This window comes from Chaetura pelagica, unplaced genomic scaffold (genome assembly GCF_000747805.2).
Source record: "Chaetura pelagica isolate M959 unplaced genomic scaffold, ChaPel_1.0 scaffold914, whole genome shotgun sequence".
Classification (NCBI taxonomy): domain Eukaryota; kingdom Metazoa; phylum Chordata; class Aves; order Apodiformes; family Apodidae; genus Chaetura; species Chaetura pelagica.
The window spans coordinates 612,685-635,210 of record NW_009953061.1 but is presented as its reverse complement, the minus strand read 5'-3'; the positions used below and the strand labels follow the sequence as shown (position 1 = coordinate 635,210).

The 22,526-nt window shown below is 36.4% G+C and overlaps 1 protein-coding gene across 1 annotated transcript in view; it reads right to left on the bottom strand.

Annotated features, from left to right (window-relative positions):
• Positions 1 to 2,499: 2,499 nt before the first annotated feature.
• DENND6A (DENN/MADD domain containing 6A) overlaps positions 2,500 to 22,526 on the bottom strand; it is a 20,617-nt gene continuing 590 nt past the window's right edge. The window contains exons 2-22 of the mRNA XM_009996680.1: positions 22,389 to 22,427; positions 21,109 to 21,147; positions 20,967 to 21,009; positions 18,404 to 18,516; positions 17,358 to 17,438; positions 16,909 to 17,014; positions 16,019 to 16,026; positions 15,437 to 15,502; positions 14,045 to 14,107; positions 13,406 to 13,461; positions 12,941 to 13,063; positions 12,681 to 12,776; positions 9,292 to 9,386; positions 7,471 to 7,536; positions 7,312 to 7,376; positions 6,594 to 6,683; positions 5,292 to 5,345; positions 5,093 to 5,202; positions 4,396 to 4,498; positions 2,954 to 3,028; positions 2,500 to 2,631 (exon numbers count right to left, since the gene is read on the bottom strand). Coding sequence (XP_009994982.1) covers positions 2,500 to 2,631; positions 2,954 to 3,028; positions 4,396 to 4,498; positions 5,093 to 5,202; positions 5,292 to 5,345; positions 6,594 to 6,683; positions 7,312 to 7,376; positions 7,471 to 7,536; positions 9,292 to 9,386; positions 12,681 to 12,776; positions 12,941 to 13,063; positions 13,406 to 13,461; positions 14,045 to 14,107; positions 15,437 to 15,502; positions 16,019 to 16,026; positions 16,909 to 17,014; positions 17,358 to 17,438; positions 18,404 to 18,516; positions 20,967 to 21,009; positions 21,109 to 21,147; positions 22,389 to 22,427 — 1,623 coding nt within the window. The remainder of the gene's footprint in view (positions 2,632 to 2,953; positions 3,029 to 4,395; positions 4,499 to 5,092; positions 5,203 to 5,291; positions 5,346 to 6,593; positions 6,684 to 7,311; positions 7,377 to 7,470; positions 7,537 to 9,291; positions 9,387 to 12,680; positions 12,777 to 12,940; positions 13,064 to 13,405; positions 13,462 to 14,044; positions 14,108 to 15,436; positions 15,503 to 16,018; positions 16,027 to 16,908; positions 17,015 to 17,357; positions 17,439 to 18,403; positions 18,517 to 20,966; positions 21,010 to 21,108; positions 21,148 to 22,388; positions 22,428 to 22,526) is intronic.

Genomic DNA, 22,526 nt, shown 5'->3' with positions numbered 1-22,526 from the left:
CAGCACCGGCCCCGCAGCACCGGCCGGAGAGCCCGGGCCGGGGCACAACTGCCCCGACTGAGCCCCCAGGGCTACTGCTGCAGCTCCCGTTGCTGCTGTGCTGAGGCGTGACAGCCACCTGGCCCTTGTCCCTCCAGGCCCAGGGACAGCCGAGAGCAAGGGAAGCAGGGGATTCAGGATAAAATAAATCCTCGGAGAGACCCCGAATGCACCTTAGTAGCAACAGAGTCAGATAATTAAAAACAAATAACAAAAAAAGCCACCCCTCGCTTCCAGGAACAGGAATTACAGTGGGATCCTTTCCTTCCATGGTTTCTATAGCCTGGATCCCTCTGCAGGGCCTGGAGGCCACAGAGCCAAGGCAGCCAGTGTGAGCCATAAGGACCAGGCAGGTACAGGGAAATAACATGGGAACAAAACTGACACCAGCCAGGGTTTATTAGAAAAATGCTGTTTTTGAGAGATGATTGATTTCATGACCAGTGTGTTCTCAAGGGCCTCTGAGGTGTGCACAAGAAACAGTGAAGAACAGACAAGCTCTGCTTGGAAGCCAGTTCCTGCCTTCTCTTTTCTTAAGGATCCTGCAGTTCTGCCCAACCACAGCCACGATGCAGGACCTCACTGCACCACCACTCATCACCTCAGGGAGTTCTGGTAACCTAGAGAGTACAGCTTTGCCAAGTCAGAGTAAGCAGCAGTGTCTACTAACAGCTTGGCTTCCACAGGAGAGGGGAAAAACAAACCAACAAATCCCACAACTTCCAAAGAACAAGTAAAAATCAAAACCTTTATTTCCTTTTACAAAAATACATATTTGCAGTCATGTGACAGCTATCATAGTTTTTTTTCCTGCCAGTTTATATGGCTTCGAGAAACTACACAGTCCTCCAGATGAAACATTAAAGATAGTAAGAGGCCATTCTTACACTGAATTAATTTCTGGATTAAAAAATGCTATTCGTCAGGATGTGCAAAAAAAATTTGCAAGTTAGAAATTAATGCTGAAGTGGTGCAGTTTGAAGTAATGTAATAGATACATTAAACTTTTGGTCATGAGCAGCTGTATACAAACCATAGCAGTATTAAAATACACATTTTCATAAAAATACCATTGTGACACTCAGTATCTAAATAAGACATTTTTAGAAAGATATGAAATATTTATCATACAAAAGCATATTCGTATAGCAGGATTATGTCTTAAGTTTTAAAAAATTCTATCCAAGCACTTAAAAGCATGTTTTTTTTATAACTGTGAACCACTTGTCATATAAAATGTATGCTGTGTGTTCAAGTTTATTCTACTTGAAACTGGTCAAAATACAACACTGCATGTGGAGCAGCTGAGTTCTTAGATACCACTGAAACTTGTTCGAGAAGATGAAAATCACATTCTTTTTGCTTAATATGCAAGAGGAAATTACTCTTTATGCATGTCTGCTATATGCATATACTGAGAATAATTTCATGCTACAGTATTTTCTTGCCACAGTTTAACCTTTCCACAGTTGTTTTTTTCAGCTGAAGCCCACCTCTTCTCCCTTTAGCTTCATTATCTCCTCAAACATGCTACTGGTCTAAGTATAAATAAAAAAAACCCCTATAACAGAACTGACTGCTATGATCTCCAGCTGAAACAGACTGTGTATCTGCTAAGTCTACTGAAATCACTGATTTTAATATTTGTATTAGAACACCACTGTGTTTATTTTCTGTGATGAATACTGCATACTGACATTTACACTAGTGATCCACTTTAAATCCTGAATGTCAGCAGTTTAAAACCACCAATTAGTATACAATTACTTTAAGGCATGTAAGAGCACCCTAATCAACTGACATTGAATAGAGGAGGCTTCTCTTCAGGAAATTTTTGTCAGCTGCCTTCTCTTCTTTAAAGATGCTAAATTAATATGGATTTGGAAAGATGGTAAGAAGACAAAAGGAAGAAGGTTAAGAACTGATGTGATTATTTCAGCTGTCCCCAAAAAAGTTTTGAAACCAATGATGTACTAGTAAAGCATCTCAACTATTGTGTATTCTGACCAAGTAAAAAAAATACACCAGTTGGGTCTATCACTAGATGAAAACGGAAAAAAAAAAAAAAGCAATCAGATACTAGATCAACAGGACAGTACAAGATGAATATTGCTGACCCCTGAGTTAACAGGATTGGGTATAGCAGCACCAATCAGGAAACCTTCTGCAATGCCAGCACTGCACTGTGGTCCTATACTGTGGTATAGTTTCATATACCCACAGACTTTTAAGAGCACTTGTTTCAAAAATTATTAGACACAGGAATTCCTTTAGTTGCATTGATATTTAAGTGGGGGAAAAAACCCAGTGAAAAACAGTGTAGTGGGCTCTACTATTAGTAGAGTCCATTTGTAGTGTTAATGTATCTAGAGCTGTGTTCTCAAGCTGGTAGGTAACCCACTGTCTTCTGTGAAACAACTTTTGCCTTTTGTTCTCTGCAGAAAAAGAGTCCAGTAGAAATCAGGTTGTGCCAGTTTTAAGCAAGATGTCCTGTAAGTCATCTGGAAGTGCTAGTATAATGTCATTGATGTGTGTCTGCAGCTTTTTCAGTGTGTCAGTTTTCACAGGAAGCTGTTCTCTGTCTGCCTGCAACTGCAAAGGTGCAATAAAACATGAATTCTACTAATAATGCAAGTTTATCTTAAGACATCCCAAAGTGACATATGATCAAATCTGGAAAATCAATTTTTCATTTACTGACTGATGAGGAATTTGAGCAACAGCAATTCTTGGAAGCTAGCTAACTCTTCAGTCATGGTTGAAATTAACTGTTTTAAAAACCTGAATGACTTGTTCCTTGAGCTACTCAGATCTTAAAGAATATTTTTATTTAAGTACCTGTAAATACAACTGTACAATACTTTTATCTACTTAAGTTAGGCAAATTTGAGCCATGTTCAATTCAGTTACTTACCAGTTTATTCTTTAACTTTAAGACAAGATCCACTGTTTCTACTTCAGTATGCTTCTGACTCCAGAAAACCAAGTTCTAAAAGAATAAAAATTAAGCATTAATAGATCTGTGGCAACATTCCTAATTTTCAAAAGCAGTATTACTTTATACCTGCTGTTCAGAATGTGTCTTCTCCTTTTTGTTATTCTCATGCCATTTACTAAACTTGTTTGACTCATGTACTGTCTCTAATATGAACTGCAAAATCTACTTTATTTGCATGTTTGCCCAGGACTTAGCAAAACAGGATACAAACAAACAAAAAGGCCAAACAGGCTTAGTTTCAAGAATAGCATCTACAATGTAAAATGGCAGTAAATGTTTACCAAAACAGATCTGCCAGCACAAAAACAGTGCCAGGCAGCACTTGTTTCTAGGGCATTAAAGAAGATCACACAGTTGATAGCTAGCAAAATATATTCATTAATCTTCTAATAGAAGTTCTGTTCCCCTACCCCTTTCACTAGTCACCTCTTAAGAGACATTTGCTCATGTACAGAAATATCTGAACACTTGGATCAAAAGAAAAAGCTAATATGGAGCAGAGTCAGCAAAAGATTTGTGGAACATTCCCCTTTCTTTGCAATAAATTAATGTCAAATATCATTGGACAGATTCTAGGTGATATAATTTATTTAGCTATTGCCTTACAAATTGTTTGGGAATTGACAAGGCAAGGGATAAAAATCAATGACTTTTGAAAATAAATCAACACCTCTTTTTGTTTATAACCGTAGTGGTTTGTTGTTTTTTTTCCTATTCCCTCTTCAGATGTACAATTTCTTCTCTTGCAATACCTTTCTTATCCAACTTAAATTACACTGATACACACTTCAGCTTCTTAAGTAATGACTGGATCTTACAATATAAGATCATTTATGTAGCATTTTGTTATATATCAATAAAGAGATTTCACTTCTTAGCTTTCAATTATTATGGATCAGCTGAAGGCTTATTTACTATTCATGTGTAATTAGTCGTCAATTTTTATGGTACTCACTGAGTTTATACCTTCAAATCTACAAATTATGTAACAATTAAAAATGTTTTGGAACATCAAGGAAGGAAGCTAAATTAAATAACATTATCAAATCAGAGGAAAAATGTTTTCTGAGAGGGAATTCAATTTTGACATACATAAAAAACCAGAAAAGGATTAAAGATATATTTTACAAATTCTGACAGTCATTATAAAAAAATGACCTGTATTTCATATTGTTATATCTTGCTGTGTTGTAGTTTGTACTTGGTTAACAAATTATGTTTTGCTAGATCAGACTTGACAAACCTGTCAACATTTTTATGTTCAACCAATGAAAAGAGCTGGAGTTAAACTGACTTGAGGGAGAATATATTTTTATTACAAGATGATAAATATAATCACAAGCACCCATTTTTCTAACCTCATTACATAGTGCTTCTAAATGAAGGGCCTCCAACTTCTGTGTCATTTCTTTCTGCCGGCTCCTAAACCAGCCATCGAAGTTGGGTGACTTCAAAAAATGCCTGGTAGAACATAGAAGAAAACACATTTTATATTTTAATTACAATTTTGATAACACTCTGTTTTCTAAGTCATCAAATGTAAAGTAATTATGTTTGAGGCTGAAGAAGATATTAGGACCCTTTCCCTGTTTACTTTCAAAAAAATGTAATTTTCTGAAGTGGAACATTAGAGGTGCTTCTATTAATCAAAACAAGGATGGAGAAAATAATGTAAAGAAAACATATTTGAAAAACAACATAGATTAGGAATTTTGCCAGGAAAAAAGCAAGGCTTGGCTTCAAATGTACTCATTTTTATCTCTGTGTTTTGTTGGAAGGAGAAATCAAGTTAGAGCCAGAAATAAAACCACTAATAACACTGATATTCTGAGACCTGTAGGGCAGCATCTTAGGAAAAGCATTAGCAGGTTACAGAGAAGCATATTTAAGCAAGGCAAGTATACTAAGCACTATTAATTCCTATTAAAGCCTATATTCTAAAAGTAAGTCTTACTCAAATCAATACAAATAATTAATTTGCTCAGGAAAGAAGCATTCAAATTACTGATCTCTCATCATCGACATTTATTTTTTTATGCTGATGACAGGAATGACCTGTAAAGTCCTATCCAGTCGCCTTTTAAACCTGATGTGAGTTGTGGTCCTGCTTTTTCCAGTGTCTTCAGGAAGTCATCTTGGCTAAACTGCCTCAGCTGTGGTGGACTCTATGGAAAGAAAATTGAAAATCATTAGCATGCTACAAATTTTTTCTCTAAGCACTAATTTTCAACTGATTCAAATTGTATTTCCTTACCTTCCATGGTGATATGCATTTTTGCAAAGGCATTAGGCTTGCCACATAGCGTTCCTAGGGAAAGGAAAAAAGAAAGGTTGTTTGCATAACCAGCATTTAAGATACACAGTCCACGTGTATGTTTACTTATCACTTATGACCACAGCATTTTCTCTTGTAAGTATTGGTAGAGGGCGAGGTCGTGCATATTTAACACATAAGAGCAGAAGAAGGAGCTTATCTAATACCATTTGTATTTCTCAACTACAGAACTTAACGTCAGCAAGATTCAAGAAGGACGTGAGGGAAAGGAGAGCAGGAAGCAAACACATACATATATATGCATATACAAGATACACATATATATCCTGAACTCCAGCCACTAGTAAATAAACTCCCTTTTTTTTAGTGCAAGTCCACAAGTACCTTCATATCATGGGTGGCTCCAAACACTAATGCCACTTTGTATCAAGTATTTGCAAGCAATTTGCTGAGTACCTCCTACAAACATTAAATACAGAACTAACCTACAAAAGACTTGACCAGCTGTGGGCATCTCCACAGTAACAATGCTTGGCCAAGGCCTGGCTGGAGCCCTGACTGGCTAACAGGAGTAGTAGAGACATTTTCCAGCAAGGTCACTGCTGAAGGTGAAGGTCCAATGCCAGGAGGCAGCTCCACCTTGCCAGCTCCACCTTGCCAGCTCACACAAGCACATCAATATAAGCTGTTACACGTTTTGGATGTCTTTGTAAACAAATGACCCTGTTTTTATCTATGAACGTTATTAGCTTCAATAACATCATAAAAAGTCTAGTTCTATCTTTTGAAAAAAAACAAAATACCCCCCCACACACCCCACTTTTCTTGTGGCAGAGAAGGTAAAGGGTGATCTCACCCTGTAAATTTAACTTAATATGATTTCTGTCACAAAACTTAAAGTTTGAGTGGGTAAGGGGAATGCCAGGGAAAGCTTTTAGATTGATCCTACACATCCATCTTATCCCAAAAGAACAAGAGAGAAAAGTTTTAAGAAAAAACTCCTCTAGTCATTAACATCCAAAGCCAAACAAGTATCTAGAGATATCCCAGTTCTTGCAGACAGAAACTGGGCCTGATCACACATGCTCTGAAATAATGAAAAGTTCAGGTCCACCACAAAGAGGGTTCAGAGAGCTCAGAATGGGACAGCTGATATGTAAAGTACTGGACCCAGTGTTGACCCCAGGGGTACACTGGTAGTCATTTGAATTATTCAGTCAGGTTAACACCAAAAAAGCTACTTCATATTACATATGTAAAAAACTCAGTCTAACAACTCACTAATGGAATAATGAAACTTTCTGTCAATTCCAGAAAATATCGCCGAAGAATCACACTCTGTGCTTCTGTGGGACGTTTCTGTTGTACACCCTTAAACAAAAGAAATAAAATATCACAATAAGTCTACTACCCCAAAATATGTAAGTACTTGTGTGGGTTTTTTTAAAGAATATTTATTCCAGCATTTCCAATATTCTCTTGGCATGAGCTTGCACACAGCAGCCCTTAACCTGAACCATGAAAGGAAAGCAACAGCATCAAGCTGTTCTGTACAGATATCCACTCCTCAACTGGCCATTTTTTATGTCCATGTAAAGAAATTCAAGGAAATAAAAACTTCTATAAACCAACTTGTGCAAATGAGTTATTGGAAGCTCTGATTCTTACACATCTCATGTGTGAGTTTTCCAGACCAAAGTGACTAGAGGGGGGTGGCAGAGGGTGGAAAAAGAAAACAGATGAACTGATCATTCACTTAAATTCTCTAAATTATTAAGCTAACTTCTTGAGTTCTACCATTCACATGATTACAGAAAACTGCTAGGGAGGCAGCAGCCCTTCTACAATAAGGGTGTGTATTTATCTACTCAGTTAGGAATGGGACAAAGGAATCAAAATCCAGTTTCACTCCAGTCACACAGACAGAGCTCAGCCTTAAATGAAAGGACTGAGCAGCAGCACAAAGCAACTTCTGTTAAGAAGAGATGAGCAGGGTTACCTTGTGTAACTGCTTAACAATTTCTTCATCCTTGTTCAAGTATGGCTTGTAAGAGGTATAAACACCTAAAGAAAAAAAGCTGCATATAGCCAAAGGCATAATGGGGTATGCTTTTAAAAATCATAATACTGGTAATTTAACTCTGAAGCAATTCATTACCAGGTTTGGAGTCCAAAGTTTTTAGGTTCTTCAGTTTTTTCACTTTCACCTGCTTTGGAACTTCACCTGCCAAAACATTTAAAGCCACCTTATTTGAAGTCTCCACCCCTATAACTAGAAGCTACAGTTCACATGCTATACATTGCACTGATTTTAGAAACAGATACTTTAATTTAGAAGACTGTTATAAGAAGCAACATAATAACAAGCAGTACAGACACCAACAAGCACCCAAATATATATCCAGACATCTAGTAAACATACGAATAACAGGATATAGGTTTTTCACTTTATATAAAGGTTCCCTGTTGTAAAGATTTAAAAAAAACCAAACAAACCCAAACAACAAAAAAACCACAACAAACCCAAACTAAAAAAACAAATGGAAGACTTTCTGAATCAAAACAACCAAAGACTGTTTCATTAATTTCAAATTGTATTGCGTTTTCCTTTGTTCCCCTCAGGGTAAATGCTTTCTGGAACAAATCTTTAGTACTTTGGCCAAAAGAAAAATTATAAATTAAAAATTATATCAGTAGCCATGGATTAGGTGTATGATAATGAATTTAAGTCTCTGTGTTCATATGCTAAACTAAATGTTTTTGTTTTGCTTTTCAAATATATCTTTCTCCAGCCAGAAGACCTGGACCCTTTTAGCAGTCTTGTAGTCTTAGCTTAGCAGAACCTTCCTCTTATATCTAGTTGGATGCTCAACTTCAGAAAAAGAGTACAAATTGCTATTCAAACTGCAGAGCAGGGAGGAAAGGAAAAAAAAGTAAAACAAGAAAAAAAAAAATCATAAGTCCTTTCTCTGTCCATAAAGTAATAAAATCTAAACTTTTATGGGCAAGTCAGACAGATACATCTCTAGAACTTCCTGATAAAGCATTTTAAATAGATGCACCAAAATATTAGAATTTCATACTTTAAACTCTGTATAAAATATTAAGTATATGGCTTTGCAGAGGTTTAGTAGTTTAATTAAGATTCTATTTTCCAAACTTTAACTACACATCAGCTGCCTAATTCCTCCCCACACAACCCCAAACCCCCCCAGGAATTCAGAAGCACAGACATGAATGATATTGCAAAGTAAAGCAAAAACTTGCCTAATTGTATTGAACACAGTATGTAATAATTCACTAAACTGGTGTATTCAGAAACTGAATGTAACTTATTCTACGAAAATTAATTTCATGGTGTATTATCCCAATCAAAACAAAACAGTGAACCTGTCACAGTGAACAGCTGCATTCAGGGATTTTATATAATAATCTGAATGCTGCAGTATCTTATTCGAGGGAAGCAATTGACATGCTATCCCAAAATTACATTAAAACTGTACTTGATCGTGTAAGGAAATCATCCAACTAGAAAAATTAATAATTACTGGAACATTGCCAGGTTAGAAAGATAGTATCAAAATACTGTCAACAACTTTTTATATTGTTGTAATATTCAAAACTAGCTTTCACATGGGCTTTACCTTCTGTGCACTTGCTGTCACTAATTTATTGCATTCTACTCATCCTAAAATCTACATAATGTTTCTCACTTTAATACCTGATTTGTAGAGATATAAAAAGGAAATTATTAAAAGGGTAAAACAGTATTGCTAATGAGTATTACCACCTTTTGCATTCAATATACTAGATTTGGCAATAGAAGGCATACAGTACTCAAGAGACTAATTTCACTTGACAGATTTACATCCATGAAGATCTGGTTGCATTAAATTAACTAAATTACATAGGTTTTTAAATAAATAAGCATACAGTGAGAGTTTGTTGCACAGGACTGTAGAAGATATTTGTACTTTACCTGGAAGTTTAATATCTCCAATTCTGATAATGTGAGGCCAGTGCTGAAGTGTTTTAGCAAAAAAAGGATTTGTCACCCCTAGAATGACAGATGGTCTAGAAAAATAATGACAACATTTAAATTGTGACAGTAAGATCTTCTGTCTTAATGAATACTAAAAGTTAACTTCAACTCTTGAAAATAACTTTCCTTTTGTTTTTATGAAAAAAGTTACATTTTAAGTTCCATGTAAGAGCACAGAATGTTTATCAATGTCTTAAAGTTTTAGAAAATAGCAATGCAGATGTATCTTAAAGCCCAAATGATAATGGAGAATAACAGTGAAATCCTTTGCTTAGACTGTTAGCTAAATTCTGCCCATTTACAATCATGAGAACAGGGAAATTTCATGTTTTATCTGATTTTTTTTTATACAAGCAGGAATCAAGACTCATATTTGAAAGACAAATTGCCACATTTGTAAGTTTGATTATAACAAACCCTCAGTACTTCAATGTGCATGTCAACCTGACTGCTCTTTGTATGACACTTCTCAGTGGAACTACTGCTCATATGACACAATTAAGAAAAATACACCTAATATCCCATTTCTTTTCCAACACTTCAGCACTCTTTCTTCTAAAGTAGTTATCAAACTGTGAAGTTTAAACACATGAATAGCATTGTGCTCAGGCTCACAACCCCTCAGATTCTTCTGTCTGTTCTGTGCTTAGAATCCGGCTTTGAGCATGCATAGGGTCACCCAGAGAAAAAGAGACAGTAGGAGCACGGGGTTCCAGAATTTGGGATTTACAGCACTGATATGGTCAACTATCAACATATTTTTAAGAATAGTGGCTGCCATCCACTTTACAGGCAAAAGTTAGCTAAGGAGAGAGCATAACTGCAAGACTCATTGGAAATGCCATCATAAAAATAGCATCATTTCTTCAGATTGGTTTTAAAAAACCCAAATGTTAGCACTTTTTGTAAGTGCTGCTTAAGTTGCCGCTTTCTCAAAGCAAGATTGGGAGAAATACAAGTAATCTTTAATTTTTATTCAATACTTCCAGCTATATTATGGTGGCAATTTGGCATAAATTTCTATGTTAACCTACAAACACTTGTGACTTTCATTCCTCCCTCCAATTGCTAATTATAACTACACACACACACATATATATAAACTCATTAGGCAATCATAGACAGGACAAATCTGATCACACAGCTCTGTAGCTTAGCATAATTTCTGGGCTATGGAAATAGCAATTATCATCTCTCCATTCCACATTAGAACCAGCAGCATAAAATTTCATTGTTTTCTCAGAAGTCTTTTCTTGCATATCACTGACTTAACCTTCACCAGAAAAATAACTTCTTCTGAGTCCTACTGCTGTTCAAGTCTGTTAACATAAAAAAAAATCCTTCTAGATAATACATGTTTCTCCCTACTGATATGAATTCAGCTTCATTTGTTTTTTGCTATTTCTGTAATCCTGTTAAACTAATTTGCATTACTGCTTTAAATTCATTGCAATTTGCAAATGCTGCTCATGATTTTTCAGTATTACCATACATGATTTACAGTCTGTCTTCCAAAACAGTGATAAAGACCAGTGTCCATAAAAAGGTCTCAACAGATTCCCTTGTTGCACTCTGAAAAAAATCAACATTTCATCTTCTGTTCATTTCATGGTCATGTCTCTCAAAAGAAGCCAAACAACAGGCACCCTCTTCCTCCCTAGGAATGAATCCAAGCTCAGCCTAACTTAACTATTTAATCTTCTCATGCCTATTTGTTATGAACCAAAAAGCAAGTTTCACCCACATTTGGTTAGGACTAATGTACACAAATTGACATTCTTTCAGAAGCTGCAGGGTTACAGACCAAGGGTTAAAGTCAAGTAAGGCTTTAATTTACACACACACACAAAAATAACACGTGTCTAGATAAAGGTAAACTGGTAGCAAATCATAAGGAATCTTCTTTAACTGCTACTGGTGATAAAGTAGCACAACTCACTAAGCTCGCTGGTCCTTTTTAGGAGACTTAGTCTATCATATTTACCAGAACCAATCCTGATTTTACACCACTCCAATAAAGGCACAATAAATCAAAACATCAAGATGAAAAATACTCCTCGCTCTGTCTTGCTGAAGGTAATAATATACACAGAATAGTAATCATCTGCATTCTTCCCCTTCTTAGAGCCACTGCTTCCAAAGCCTACTTCCAATCTTCTCAAATTTTGTTTTCTGTAGGAAACCCAGAGCAATTCCAGCTCTGTTTCAAACATTAACATATGCATTGAACAACCTTTCTATTTTGCTACAAAGCAGATGCAATTTGTAAGCTCGGGTTACTAAAGTTTAACCAAATTCTTCATGGAATTATTTTTAGAAATTAAATTACATACTGCATAACTATTCCTGTGGAATACAATTTGAAACAGAATGACTATGTGTGTTTTTCCACTGCTGTACCTCTGGCAATACTTCCCTTAAGACAAAAACACAGTTAAAAAAATCCACAATGAAACAAAAAACCCAACACAAATACCACTGTCAGTTCAGACATTAGAAAAAAATTCTTTAGAAAAGCATCGGTGAATCTAACACATACACTCCATGCCCAAACCAAGTAGCATTTAAATAACATACATACCATATATTAATAATATACATAATAAGAAATATTGGAGGTATGTGCTCTCAAAATAAGATTTAAAAAATTGAGGGGAAAAGCATGTCCTTAAAGCAGTTTAAAAATCAAAATTGTCTTTTGGACTCTCAATCTTAAAAAACCCAGAATCTTAATTTCTTAATGACAACATTTTTCTAACTGATTTAGAGAAGAGATTGTTGATTTTTTAAAAAAAATAAATTTTATAGCATTTATTATTAAACTTTTAAAATTATTGTCTCAACTTGGACACCGACTGGATTAACTTTACAAACCAGCAGCATGAATGTTGAATTCTAGAAGTAATTTTGTTTAGCAATTGATTAAAAATACAAACATTAGAGAACCATATCCCAAGAAGCTACCACTGAGCTGGTATAGCCTAGACAAACCCTTACCAAAAAGCAAAACCTCCCCTCACTTTCAGATTTTCAGATTTACTTATTCTGCACACAAGTATTTAATTAATATAGTTTAATTATGACATTGTTTTGTAACTTCTTTATTGTACCCAACCAGAGTGAAAACAGAAAGGAGGTAACTACTGCACTCAGAGAAATCCTATATATATAAATATATATCCTATATATAATATTTATATATATACACCCTATATGTAAATAAATTCTAGACAGACATTCACAGTAGCTAAGCAGTATCTTAAGACAGATTTATGATTAGAAAGGGTTTGGAGCAACACCCTCACCACAAAGTCTGATCTACTTACGGGGCCTGCGTGCGAGTTGTGTATTCTTTGAATTCACTGTCATGTATGGTAAAGTATGGCCTGAAATCACTGCAGTACTTCAAGGGTGAAATACAGCTGCAAGGTGGAAAGAGAGTGAGTGTAAAATATCATTAAAGATCTAAATCTTTAATGCAAATCTAAAACTTGCAGTGCTTTTTTATATTCAGACCAAATGAATTGCATTCTCATGGAATCTACAACTCACTTGGACATTAGTTAGGCAGCCCCACTACATTTACCTAACGAGTGCCAGCACCGTTTCTGAAGATTCTGATGGTGAAGGTGCCATCACAACCAGTGGTTCTCCGAGCAGTACCAGTTCCCAAAGCATCTGAATGTGAAAGAATACTGGACAGAAACACCTAAAAACAGATTAAGATGTTTTAATACGCTTAAAATAAGGAGAAGAAACATGTATTTGATTAAGAACAAGATAAAAAGGAAGATTTCAGTAGTATTTAACAGTCATCTGAAAAAACATAAAACACTCCTGTAAAATGGAACACTTAGTAAACTTGCATATTTATTGCAGTTTCAGTCTGTGTATTATCTAAATTGATTTTTTACCCAGATTTACAAAAAAGAATATTAAACCAAATACTGAGAAATGTTACATTGCAAGCTATGAGGTATGTTATGGAACCGTCATAAATCCGGGATTTGTGGGAATTCACAACTAGGAATAAATGAGTCCAAACTCCTACCTGAAAAGATCCACTTCATGAACAGTTGGTAAAGCCATAGAGATCTGAGCATCTGCCTAAAAGACATCGCAATGCTTGTTTTTTAGTCATCAGAATACCTAGGTATTAAATAAAATAGTTTCCCTTAAATGCTTACAGACAGTAAATGGTTTATATGCTATTTGCCCCTACTGTACCACTGCAGCATGGACATTATCTCCATAATTAACTGTTTCTGTGTGCTAAAAGCAAGACTTCCCCCAACACCCCCCCCAACTTACAGGCATGCAACTTTCAGTCCAGAAATAAACATTTTAAGCAACAGCCACACAGTGCACAAGGCACAGACAGGTGTGTTTTACAGCCATCTTCTATGGCTAAAGATTTTTAATTCGGTTTTCATTTTCAAACAGAAGTTTAGTATAGTTTCACCCATTAAAGGATGTTTGAGTTCAGTAATTCTGTCAGCCAACAATCTCTCCTAGAGTGCTTGGGACAAATGGGTCAGAATACACTTCCTATGAATAATCCAACTCTAGATTCCTCCACTAAAATTTTCAGAGATTTCTTTTTTATCAAAGTATACAAGGATTTGCTACCAATGAAGGAAGGTATTTAGCTGTCGTGGGGTTATTTACAGTAGAAGTATCTAATCTCTACCTGGTGCATATTCTGTACTATTGGCGTTGTTCCAGGCTTGTCACGGTAGGTTGGAATCCGCAACTTTGAAAGAAAAAGACAGACTTTTTTCCTTTTATAGAATTCAATAGACGCTTAAAATGCTGAGTTACAGACAAGATGTAACATTTAAAGAGGATCTACTACAGCATGATGCTTAACTTACTCTACAGAACACCCACATAACAATGAATAGACAGCTGGTCACCACAGATCACTGCTGCAGGAATCAACACACCACCCTTCAGTACATTGCAAATCAAATACTAGAATATGAGAACTATGCTTCACGTGAAAAAGACTATCAATAACATTAATCACAACTGTTAAAATAATTTCAATAAATATTGGTTTCAAACTTAAGAGAGGGTAGATGTAGCTTGGATATGAGGAAGAAATTCTTTACTGTCAGGGTGGTCAGGCACTGGAACAGATTGCCCAGAGAAGCTGTGAATGCCCCATCCATGGAAATGTTCAGGGCCAGGCTGGATGGGACTTGAAGCAACCTAGTCTGGTGCCCACAACACTGCTTTACTAAATTTGTGCTTTCAAAACAGCTTCAGAAACTTTCCTTCCTCTCCCTGGTGATGCACATGCCGTAAACTTGAGAGTATCTGCTAATAAAGTATGTCCAGCTGTAACCTCTGGATCCATCAAACCCATTTATTTGCATTTCATATGAAGGTGCTATGGCTCTCAGAGGCCCAGTTCTTTGGCTCTACTGAACCCCCACTGTTCCTCCCCATGCACTAGATATAACTTCTCTAATAACTTCTTCAGATGTATTTCACCTTCATTGAAAACTATCAACAAAGAAATTAATTTCTGGTGTGTGGGCCAAAAAAAAATAATCTGTTCTTGACAAACTTCAGGAACAAGAATGATTTTCATGGCTATATTTAATTTGCTTGTCTGGAACTTGACTCTCAGTATTTTGATGTGCTACTTAATATTTGATTTGAGAAATATAATTAGCATTAAAGCCTCCCAGAATCCATATTCCAGAAGGATAACAGACACCGCAATCAGTAGTTGCACTGAAACATCTCTTTTCAAAATTTACAAAAATGGCTTATTAACCTATGCCCCATAAAAGACCCTTCCCTTCTCCCCTCAATCAAGGAACCTAATGATGGTCTCCTTGATCTTCACTCTGGGTGGTCTATACATCTGTTCCTGTCCTGAAGCACGAGACACTGGAAACAAGGCAGAATACAGTGAGTACCTATATAATAAATGGAAGGGAGAACACCCTCAGAGGAAATTAAGTGCAGAAGTAATTACCTTCATTATAATACCCATAATGGGCAAATGCAGTATTTTCCCTGGACTTGGCGGTGGCCAACAGAGGAAATTAAGTGCAGAAGTAATTACCTTCATTATAATACCCATAATGGGCAAATGCAGTATTTTCCCTGGACTTGGCGGTGGCCAACGGATCTACATCACTACAAATTAAAAAAAAAAAGAGTATAATTCAGAACTTGTTTGTATATTCTATAATCCAAGATACTGTAGTCATCTTGGTGCACACTGCAATTTTAAATTAGTTCTGATAGCCCACAACAGTTCTACTTATCTCCTGATTACTCTATACTCTGAAGAAGTTTTACAGCCTTTTTGACATTCTTATTTTGCTAGAACTATGAAGGTTTTCATTTCAAGAAAAACAGTATCCTTGTGCCTTCTATTTTTTGTAGCAAACAGACTCAATTGAAGAAATGTTATATGAGAAGCCATGATAGTACGTATTAAGAAACTTTGAAATGAACACACATTTACATATATTAGCTACTGTAGAACAGAAAAACACAAGAATTTAGGAAACAAGCTAGCTTTTCAGCTTGGCTATAACGTTTCTCAGACTTCTGTTGTAAACAATTGTTAATAAAATTACTTATACTAGTAGTTCCTTCAGACCTTATTTTATTCATAATACAAGCTCTCAAAAAATACCTGTTTATCTACAGGAAATTAAAAAATACAATTCCTTCATCAAAAATTGTTTCCACAAATTGCTGCTCAGTGAAAGCACAAAGAAACAGCCGCTGTATTGGGCAGGCACAGTAAAAAGTAACAGCACTTCCAGCTAAAGAGCAAGTAACTATCCCATTTGGCCCTCTCTGGTCCTTCAATGTACTTCTGCCCTAAGGTGGAATTTATCAGTGCTACTCTGTTGCTTTTTCTCTTCAGTCAAAAAGAAAAAAAACAAAACACAACCAAAATACAAAAAACCAGACAGACATGCATAAAAACCCACACTCAGGATGACATCTGTACAGTTGCTTAACAGAAGATGTGACAACACCCAAGAGGACTCAATTTGTGAAGAGTGCAAATTAAAAGTTGCCGTTAGCTACTTGTGATAAACAGCTGGTCCTGAAACATACAACAAAATCCTAGATGGAACTGACTGCCCAAGGAAGTGGTGGACTCACCATCCCTGAGGGTATTTAAGGTATTTATGTAGATGTAGTGTTTAGGGACATGGTTTAGTGGTGGACTTGGCAGTGCTGGTTCAACAATTGGATTTTGTGATCTTAACAGTCTTTTCCAACCAAAAGGATTATATGATTCCATGTTATTTAGGGGGGAGCTTCAACTTGCCCATGAGGAATCAAAAAAATCAAAGAATCACTTAGGTTGGAAAAGACCTTTAAGATCATTGAGTCCAGCCACAGATCAGCTCTTTTCAATGATCTAGAAATCAAGACTGTTTGCTAAAGTGTCAACCCTCTAGCCTGCAAAAAGAAAAGCAAACTAGAATGTGACAGCATTGTTTGTTATTTCTCCAAAAGATGTAATATTATAAGAGTCTTTCTAGAACAACATAATAGTACCACTACCTGCTTCCAGGAAAGCTTCACTTTTTTCAAAATATTCTGGTGCTATTTGCTTAAGCATGGTACGAAAGAGATGGACATAAGGTAGTTTGCTGATGAGGACCAGTGACTGGAAAAAAAAAACCAAAAATGTAATTTTAAGTTAATCCTTTCGCCCAGTTCTACTGCAGTGCTATTGGTTATCCTCAGAGAATGTCAAGTGTGTTTTTTCTCACCCACACATTTGACTACAGGCAACTGCAACCAAACAACTGTCAACTTCCTGGTTTTAACCCACAAAAAGAATTTTCTTCTGACTGAGCAGCTGGAACACAGCTTAGCTCATGTAAAATTAGAACAATTTACTATAAATCAGCAATTAATTTAGTTAAGAGAGCAAGATACTCTTCCTACTATGCACAGAAAAAGAATTAATGTCCAAATCCGTATTTTCCTACAAGAACTGAAATTACCTTCTGGAAGTAGCCTCTTTTCAATGATTTGTCTCGAACTTGTCTGAAATACACATAGCCATAGTAATATGCTGGATCTTTCTGCAAAAGCAAGGAAAGAGCTCAATACAACTACCTGACACTGCCCTTCTTTCTGAAGCATCAGAGATACATTTTAAAAGCTTATTTCTCTGCAAGCTCCAAAGTTGATTATATACAACAAACTAGAAGGATTACTCAGTTTATTTGCATTTTTTTTTTAGTAAGTCCTTCAAAGAGAAAAAAACAGTGGGTAAACAGCTGTGCTTTCTGGCTTTACTATTTTTATAGTTACATTCTCCTGACACATCATGAAAGTAAAATTAGAATTAATTTCCTGAGGAATAAATCAACACTCACCATTTTGCAAAGCAGAACTAAATAGATTTAGCAGTTAAAAGCCTTAAAGCCCTGACTTGAAAAGACAAAAACTAGTCTTTCAATGTATTAGCTTTATAAAAGATTCTTGGAATGATAAGGAAGTGTGGTCTCGTATTTCAAAGATAAAACATCAGCTTCATCCTTTCTACAAACAGGAATTCAAGAATTTGTCACAGAAACAGATCTAAACTGAGTCCAAGAATCAGACTCCCGCTAGCAGTTCAAGGTCTCAGCATTCCAACCTTTTAGCCACCATGTATTTTAAGTAACTGCTCCATCTTCAAAAAATGAATGGCAGAAACAGTGAGTGACATCAACATTTTTCTTTTTTTTTTTAAGTTATAAAGCACTTCAGATTTCCAATAAGGTAATTATTTTTACAGTTTGATCTACAGGTTTCTAGTCAGTAACAAAATAGGTCTGCTCATCAGTGTAATTCCTTGCAGTCCAAAACCCATCTTAAGAAAACTTAAAGAATAGTTAATGGAGCTAATTATTAGTTAATTATTATAATAATGACATGCTACAAAAAACATTTGCTGAGCTCTATCTTTCTGGACATCCAGTTCAGAGATGCTGCTTTTCAAGCATTACATTGAAGTATGAATCCCATAAATAACATTATCCAGAAGAAATACATTTCCTACCTTTAAGTAAACTGGTAGTTCTCTATCCAATTGGTCCAGAAAACAACACAATGAGACTTTTCTTCCAGTAGACCTTCTAAATCTAAAACAAAACTGTGTGTCCCCAAGACAACCTACATAGGGGGAAGAGAGAAACAACAATGTTCTGAATTCAGGCCTTGTTTAACACGAGGACTTGTTGAAGAGGTAAAAATAGTTTTGGTTCCTTTATCTTGCACTGCTATTGTGCCCTGCTATTGCAACCATTTATATATTTATATTTTTATTAAGTGAACAATTGGGCAGCTTTGGCAATAATCAATAGACTACTTTCAACAAGGAAAAAAAAAAGTCATTGTGCCTCACTGTGAGTTTGTCAGACTATCATGTCCTTCAACAGCTCTACTAATGCCTGTCCTCCTACTATTATTACACATTTTGTTGGTCTGCCTGCATAGTTCCAATTGTCTTGACCACTTGTCATTTCTCCATTGAACGGAGAACTCCAAACAGTTTATACCTAAGTCACAGGGTATGAGTGCTTTCCAACTGATCTCTTGTAACTTCATGTGCAGGCCTAGGACTCTGTATTTTTGAAAGCTGCAAAATTAACTACAGAAAACTGAGTGAAAACAAGAATTCCTTCCCAGTTAATACTTCCAAGGAATGAAGTTTCATTTCTATAAAAATTAATTTCTAAATATTTTTTTTCTGAAGAATGTAACTAAGTACATTGACTGTTTGCAGTCTGAAAATGTATTTGGGCTAAGTTTGTATCAGTTATCAGAGAAACTTTCTCCAGATGGAACATGAGAGCTGAAGTATCAAAACTTGTATGACTGACACTCTCCTGTTTGTGGTCTCACTGCCTGCTTTTAAAAGAGAAGCTCCAAAAAACCTTCAGTTCAAGTAGAAGCTACATCAGCTGAACGGAATGTGCTGTTCATGGGAACAGAGATAAAGGGGACTGTTAGAATAATAAAAACATGAAGGTACATTACTCCTAGTAAACCTGTAAAAAAAGTCCTTTTGGAATGCAATGTTATCAACATGGACACAATCAATTGAAAGACAACCTCCTCAGCATTGCCAGCCTGCAGCAAGCAGACTGTTTTCCCTGTAACAATGCACATGTTCATGTAATTAACCAATCTACTACTAAACTTACACCTACTGTTACAGCCAGCTGGCAAAAGACACTTGCTTCTCCATATTGTATCTAACTTCTTAATTAATGCTTTGCTCTTACAACTTTTGGATGTAATTTGCAAAGACCTCCATGAAAAAAAGTCATGAAGTCACCATCACCTGAACTCTTCACAGCTGTGCCATCTGGTATCAGCCAGAGCTAACTGCCTGAACAGGAAGGCAGAGCTCCATCCTCCAGATAACTGCTCTTCAGACTTGAAAGCAAATTGCAGTTAATTTCTAGAATGCAGATTTTGCATAGGTAATCCCTCTCTATCATCTGAAACTTCAGCTTAACCAGAACAATCAAGAACCTACAAGGTTGTTAATAGGGACATTATAAAAAGAAAAAAGGTGGAATTTTTTTTTTTCCTTCTGAAAGGAAACACTCCTTACATACATGTATTCTGTCTACAATAACTATCACTCTTACTTGAAAAATACTTGGTGTTTAAAAAAAAATAATGAAATCAGCTTTTGTTCCTAGTGTTACACCTTCAGGAAACCTTTTGAAGGTTGGACAGATTTGTAACCATTAACAAGAGCAGTAAGACAGAAGAAAATAATTAGCAAAGATATTTTGCAAAATTATGTAAGAGAGCTCAGGCACACATAAAAAGCACATATCTGTATCACTCCCTATCAGAGTTGTCATGCTGAGCAATCAAAAGCAGACTAGGAGCAGTTATAGGGACAGGTCTGTTACTACAGGTTTTGACTTTTGCAAATAAATGAATAAACGTGAAAGGAAGTGTCTGTACTTCTGCTGTATCTTTTTGCAGGTGGTCCAAGTCATCAGCCACATGCCTCCAATTTCTCTTTGGCAGCAGAACAATAGATGTTCAGATCAAAGAAGAATCTAGCAAGCAGGACCACACACAGAAACAGAAGCATCAAGAAATGAGAAGACAGAATATAATTCCTTTCACAACTGTTTTTCTAAACTACTGTGAACTTAAAACTTGTTAGGAATTTATAAAACATGTACTGCTTTATGAGAATATGGCTCCATATCCCTTCCACTTGCTTTATAAAACTGTTTAAATTCTGTGAGTACACTTCTCTCTACAATGACAATACTCTTTTATTAGAGGTGAGATTAAGATGTTCATTCTTTACTTGTAGAGTATTCTGAAGCAACTGCATGTGTGTCATCTCACAGGTCTTATACATTCACATCCTAATACTTCATTTACATGAAATTTTAAGAGTTACCTGACCTTACTGCACTATAATTACAGTTTATATTTAACCTTATTTGCAACTTCTCAGTATTGTAAAATTAAGATACTAACAGAAGTATTTAATCAAAACCATAAATTTATACAGTCAAATTCTCTCTTCTTTAACATAGCTTAGTCAAAAAACAGATGACTAGAGTGAAGGAAGCACTTACCTGAATTAGAATCTGGAAAAGACAAATAGCAAATATTGGTTTTCTAAAGGGGGGGGGGGGGAAAGAAAAAAACAACTGTTATACTTCCTGAAATTATTAAACTAACAACAAATTATGTATTTATACAGCAACTATGGCTTACCTCTTTATCTGTGAGTTTTGAATGTGGAGGATATATTACCTACAGGAAAAAAAGGATTATTTTAAAACCAAATATGTATAAGCCATAAGCTCTGATTAAATATTTTTATGCTACAATCCTCAAATATCTGCCCTGCCTTATGCTGCTTTCAATGGTAAGATATTAATATTATGTCTCTCTTATTTTTCCCTCAAAACTAGTCACAAGAACGTTCTTCTAGAACTGCAGATTTGAGCAAGGAGCTGCTTCTTTCTGTCTAAGGAGTTACCAAGAAAGAAATAAACCACCACCTTTGTGTGGGTGTACAACAACAGAAATGCTTGCTTTGCATTCCTGCGTCTTTTAATATTTTTGTACTGTCAAGTAACATAATTGTTACGGATTCAAACTGAAACTAAAAGCTAATTATCCTTCCTGCAGCAGCACAACTGAAAAAACTCAGGTCTTAGTTACATACCCATTTTAAGTTTAATTTCACGTGTCCATTCAACTAAAACTAATGTCACAGTTAATGGAGTGTTTGCAGACAGGACAGAGGCGACTCTGTGCTCTCCTCGGCCACCAACTGCACTTACCTGCTTAAGGTTATAATGAAACTCTTGTCTTTGTTGCTAACAACACCTTGTGACACCAAACAAACACAACGTGGATTATTAGCACTGCATGCTGGCTTCTTATTTGCATTTCTCTTGCAGCCAACAATGCATATCAATTATGTATTTTAAACTAACTCAGCTGAATTTCAGGCCAGTCTGTCATACATTTATGCCAACATCACTTTAACAAAAAAACAGAGTCATTCTTCTCTGCACAGCCATATGGCAAATAGGGTGAAAAAGGATGTGAAACTGACCCAAACGGCAATTATTCTTTCTAGTTAGTTTTCCAGCCAAACCAGCTCCTCAACGCAGACCCCACACGCAGCTCCCTGGGTTTGTGCCTGTTGCACAGAACGGCAAAGAGCCGCAGGGAGCTGAAAACCCGTGAGCACCACGGCCCGAGGCTCAGCGGTGCGAGGAAAACGCCTCAAACATCCCAATAATCTCCAGCGAGCTGAAGAAAACTGTTAATTAAGAAGGCCACTGGCATTCACGCTATTTTTAGACAGTTTAATAATCTTTACCATCACGGAAATCAGCGCTCTTCGCAGATGAAACAACCTGACGGTGCCGCTTAACGCAAATCTTGGCACGAGATGAAAAAACCCTCCAGCGGGGCACCCTGACGTGACAACCCGCAGAATGAGCGCACTTAGCTCAAGTTAATTAAACTCCCCTCACGCTCCGCGACAGCCGGGGCCGGCAAAGGCCTCCCGGGCCCTGCCGGGATTTTGCACAACCACATTTCTCTCCACACACCGCCGAGCTTCCCCCGCCGCCCCGCAACAGAGGAAGTGCCCGATTCCGGCGGGGCCCCGG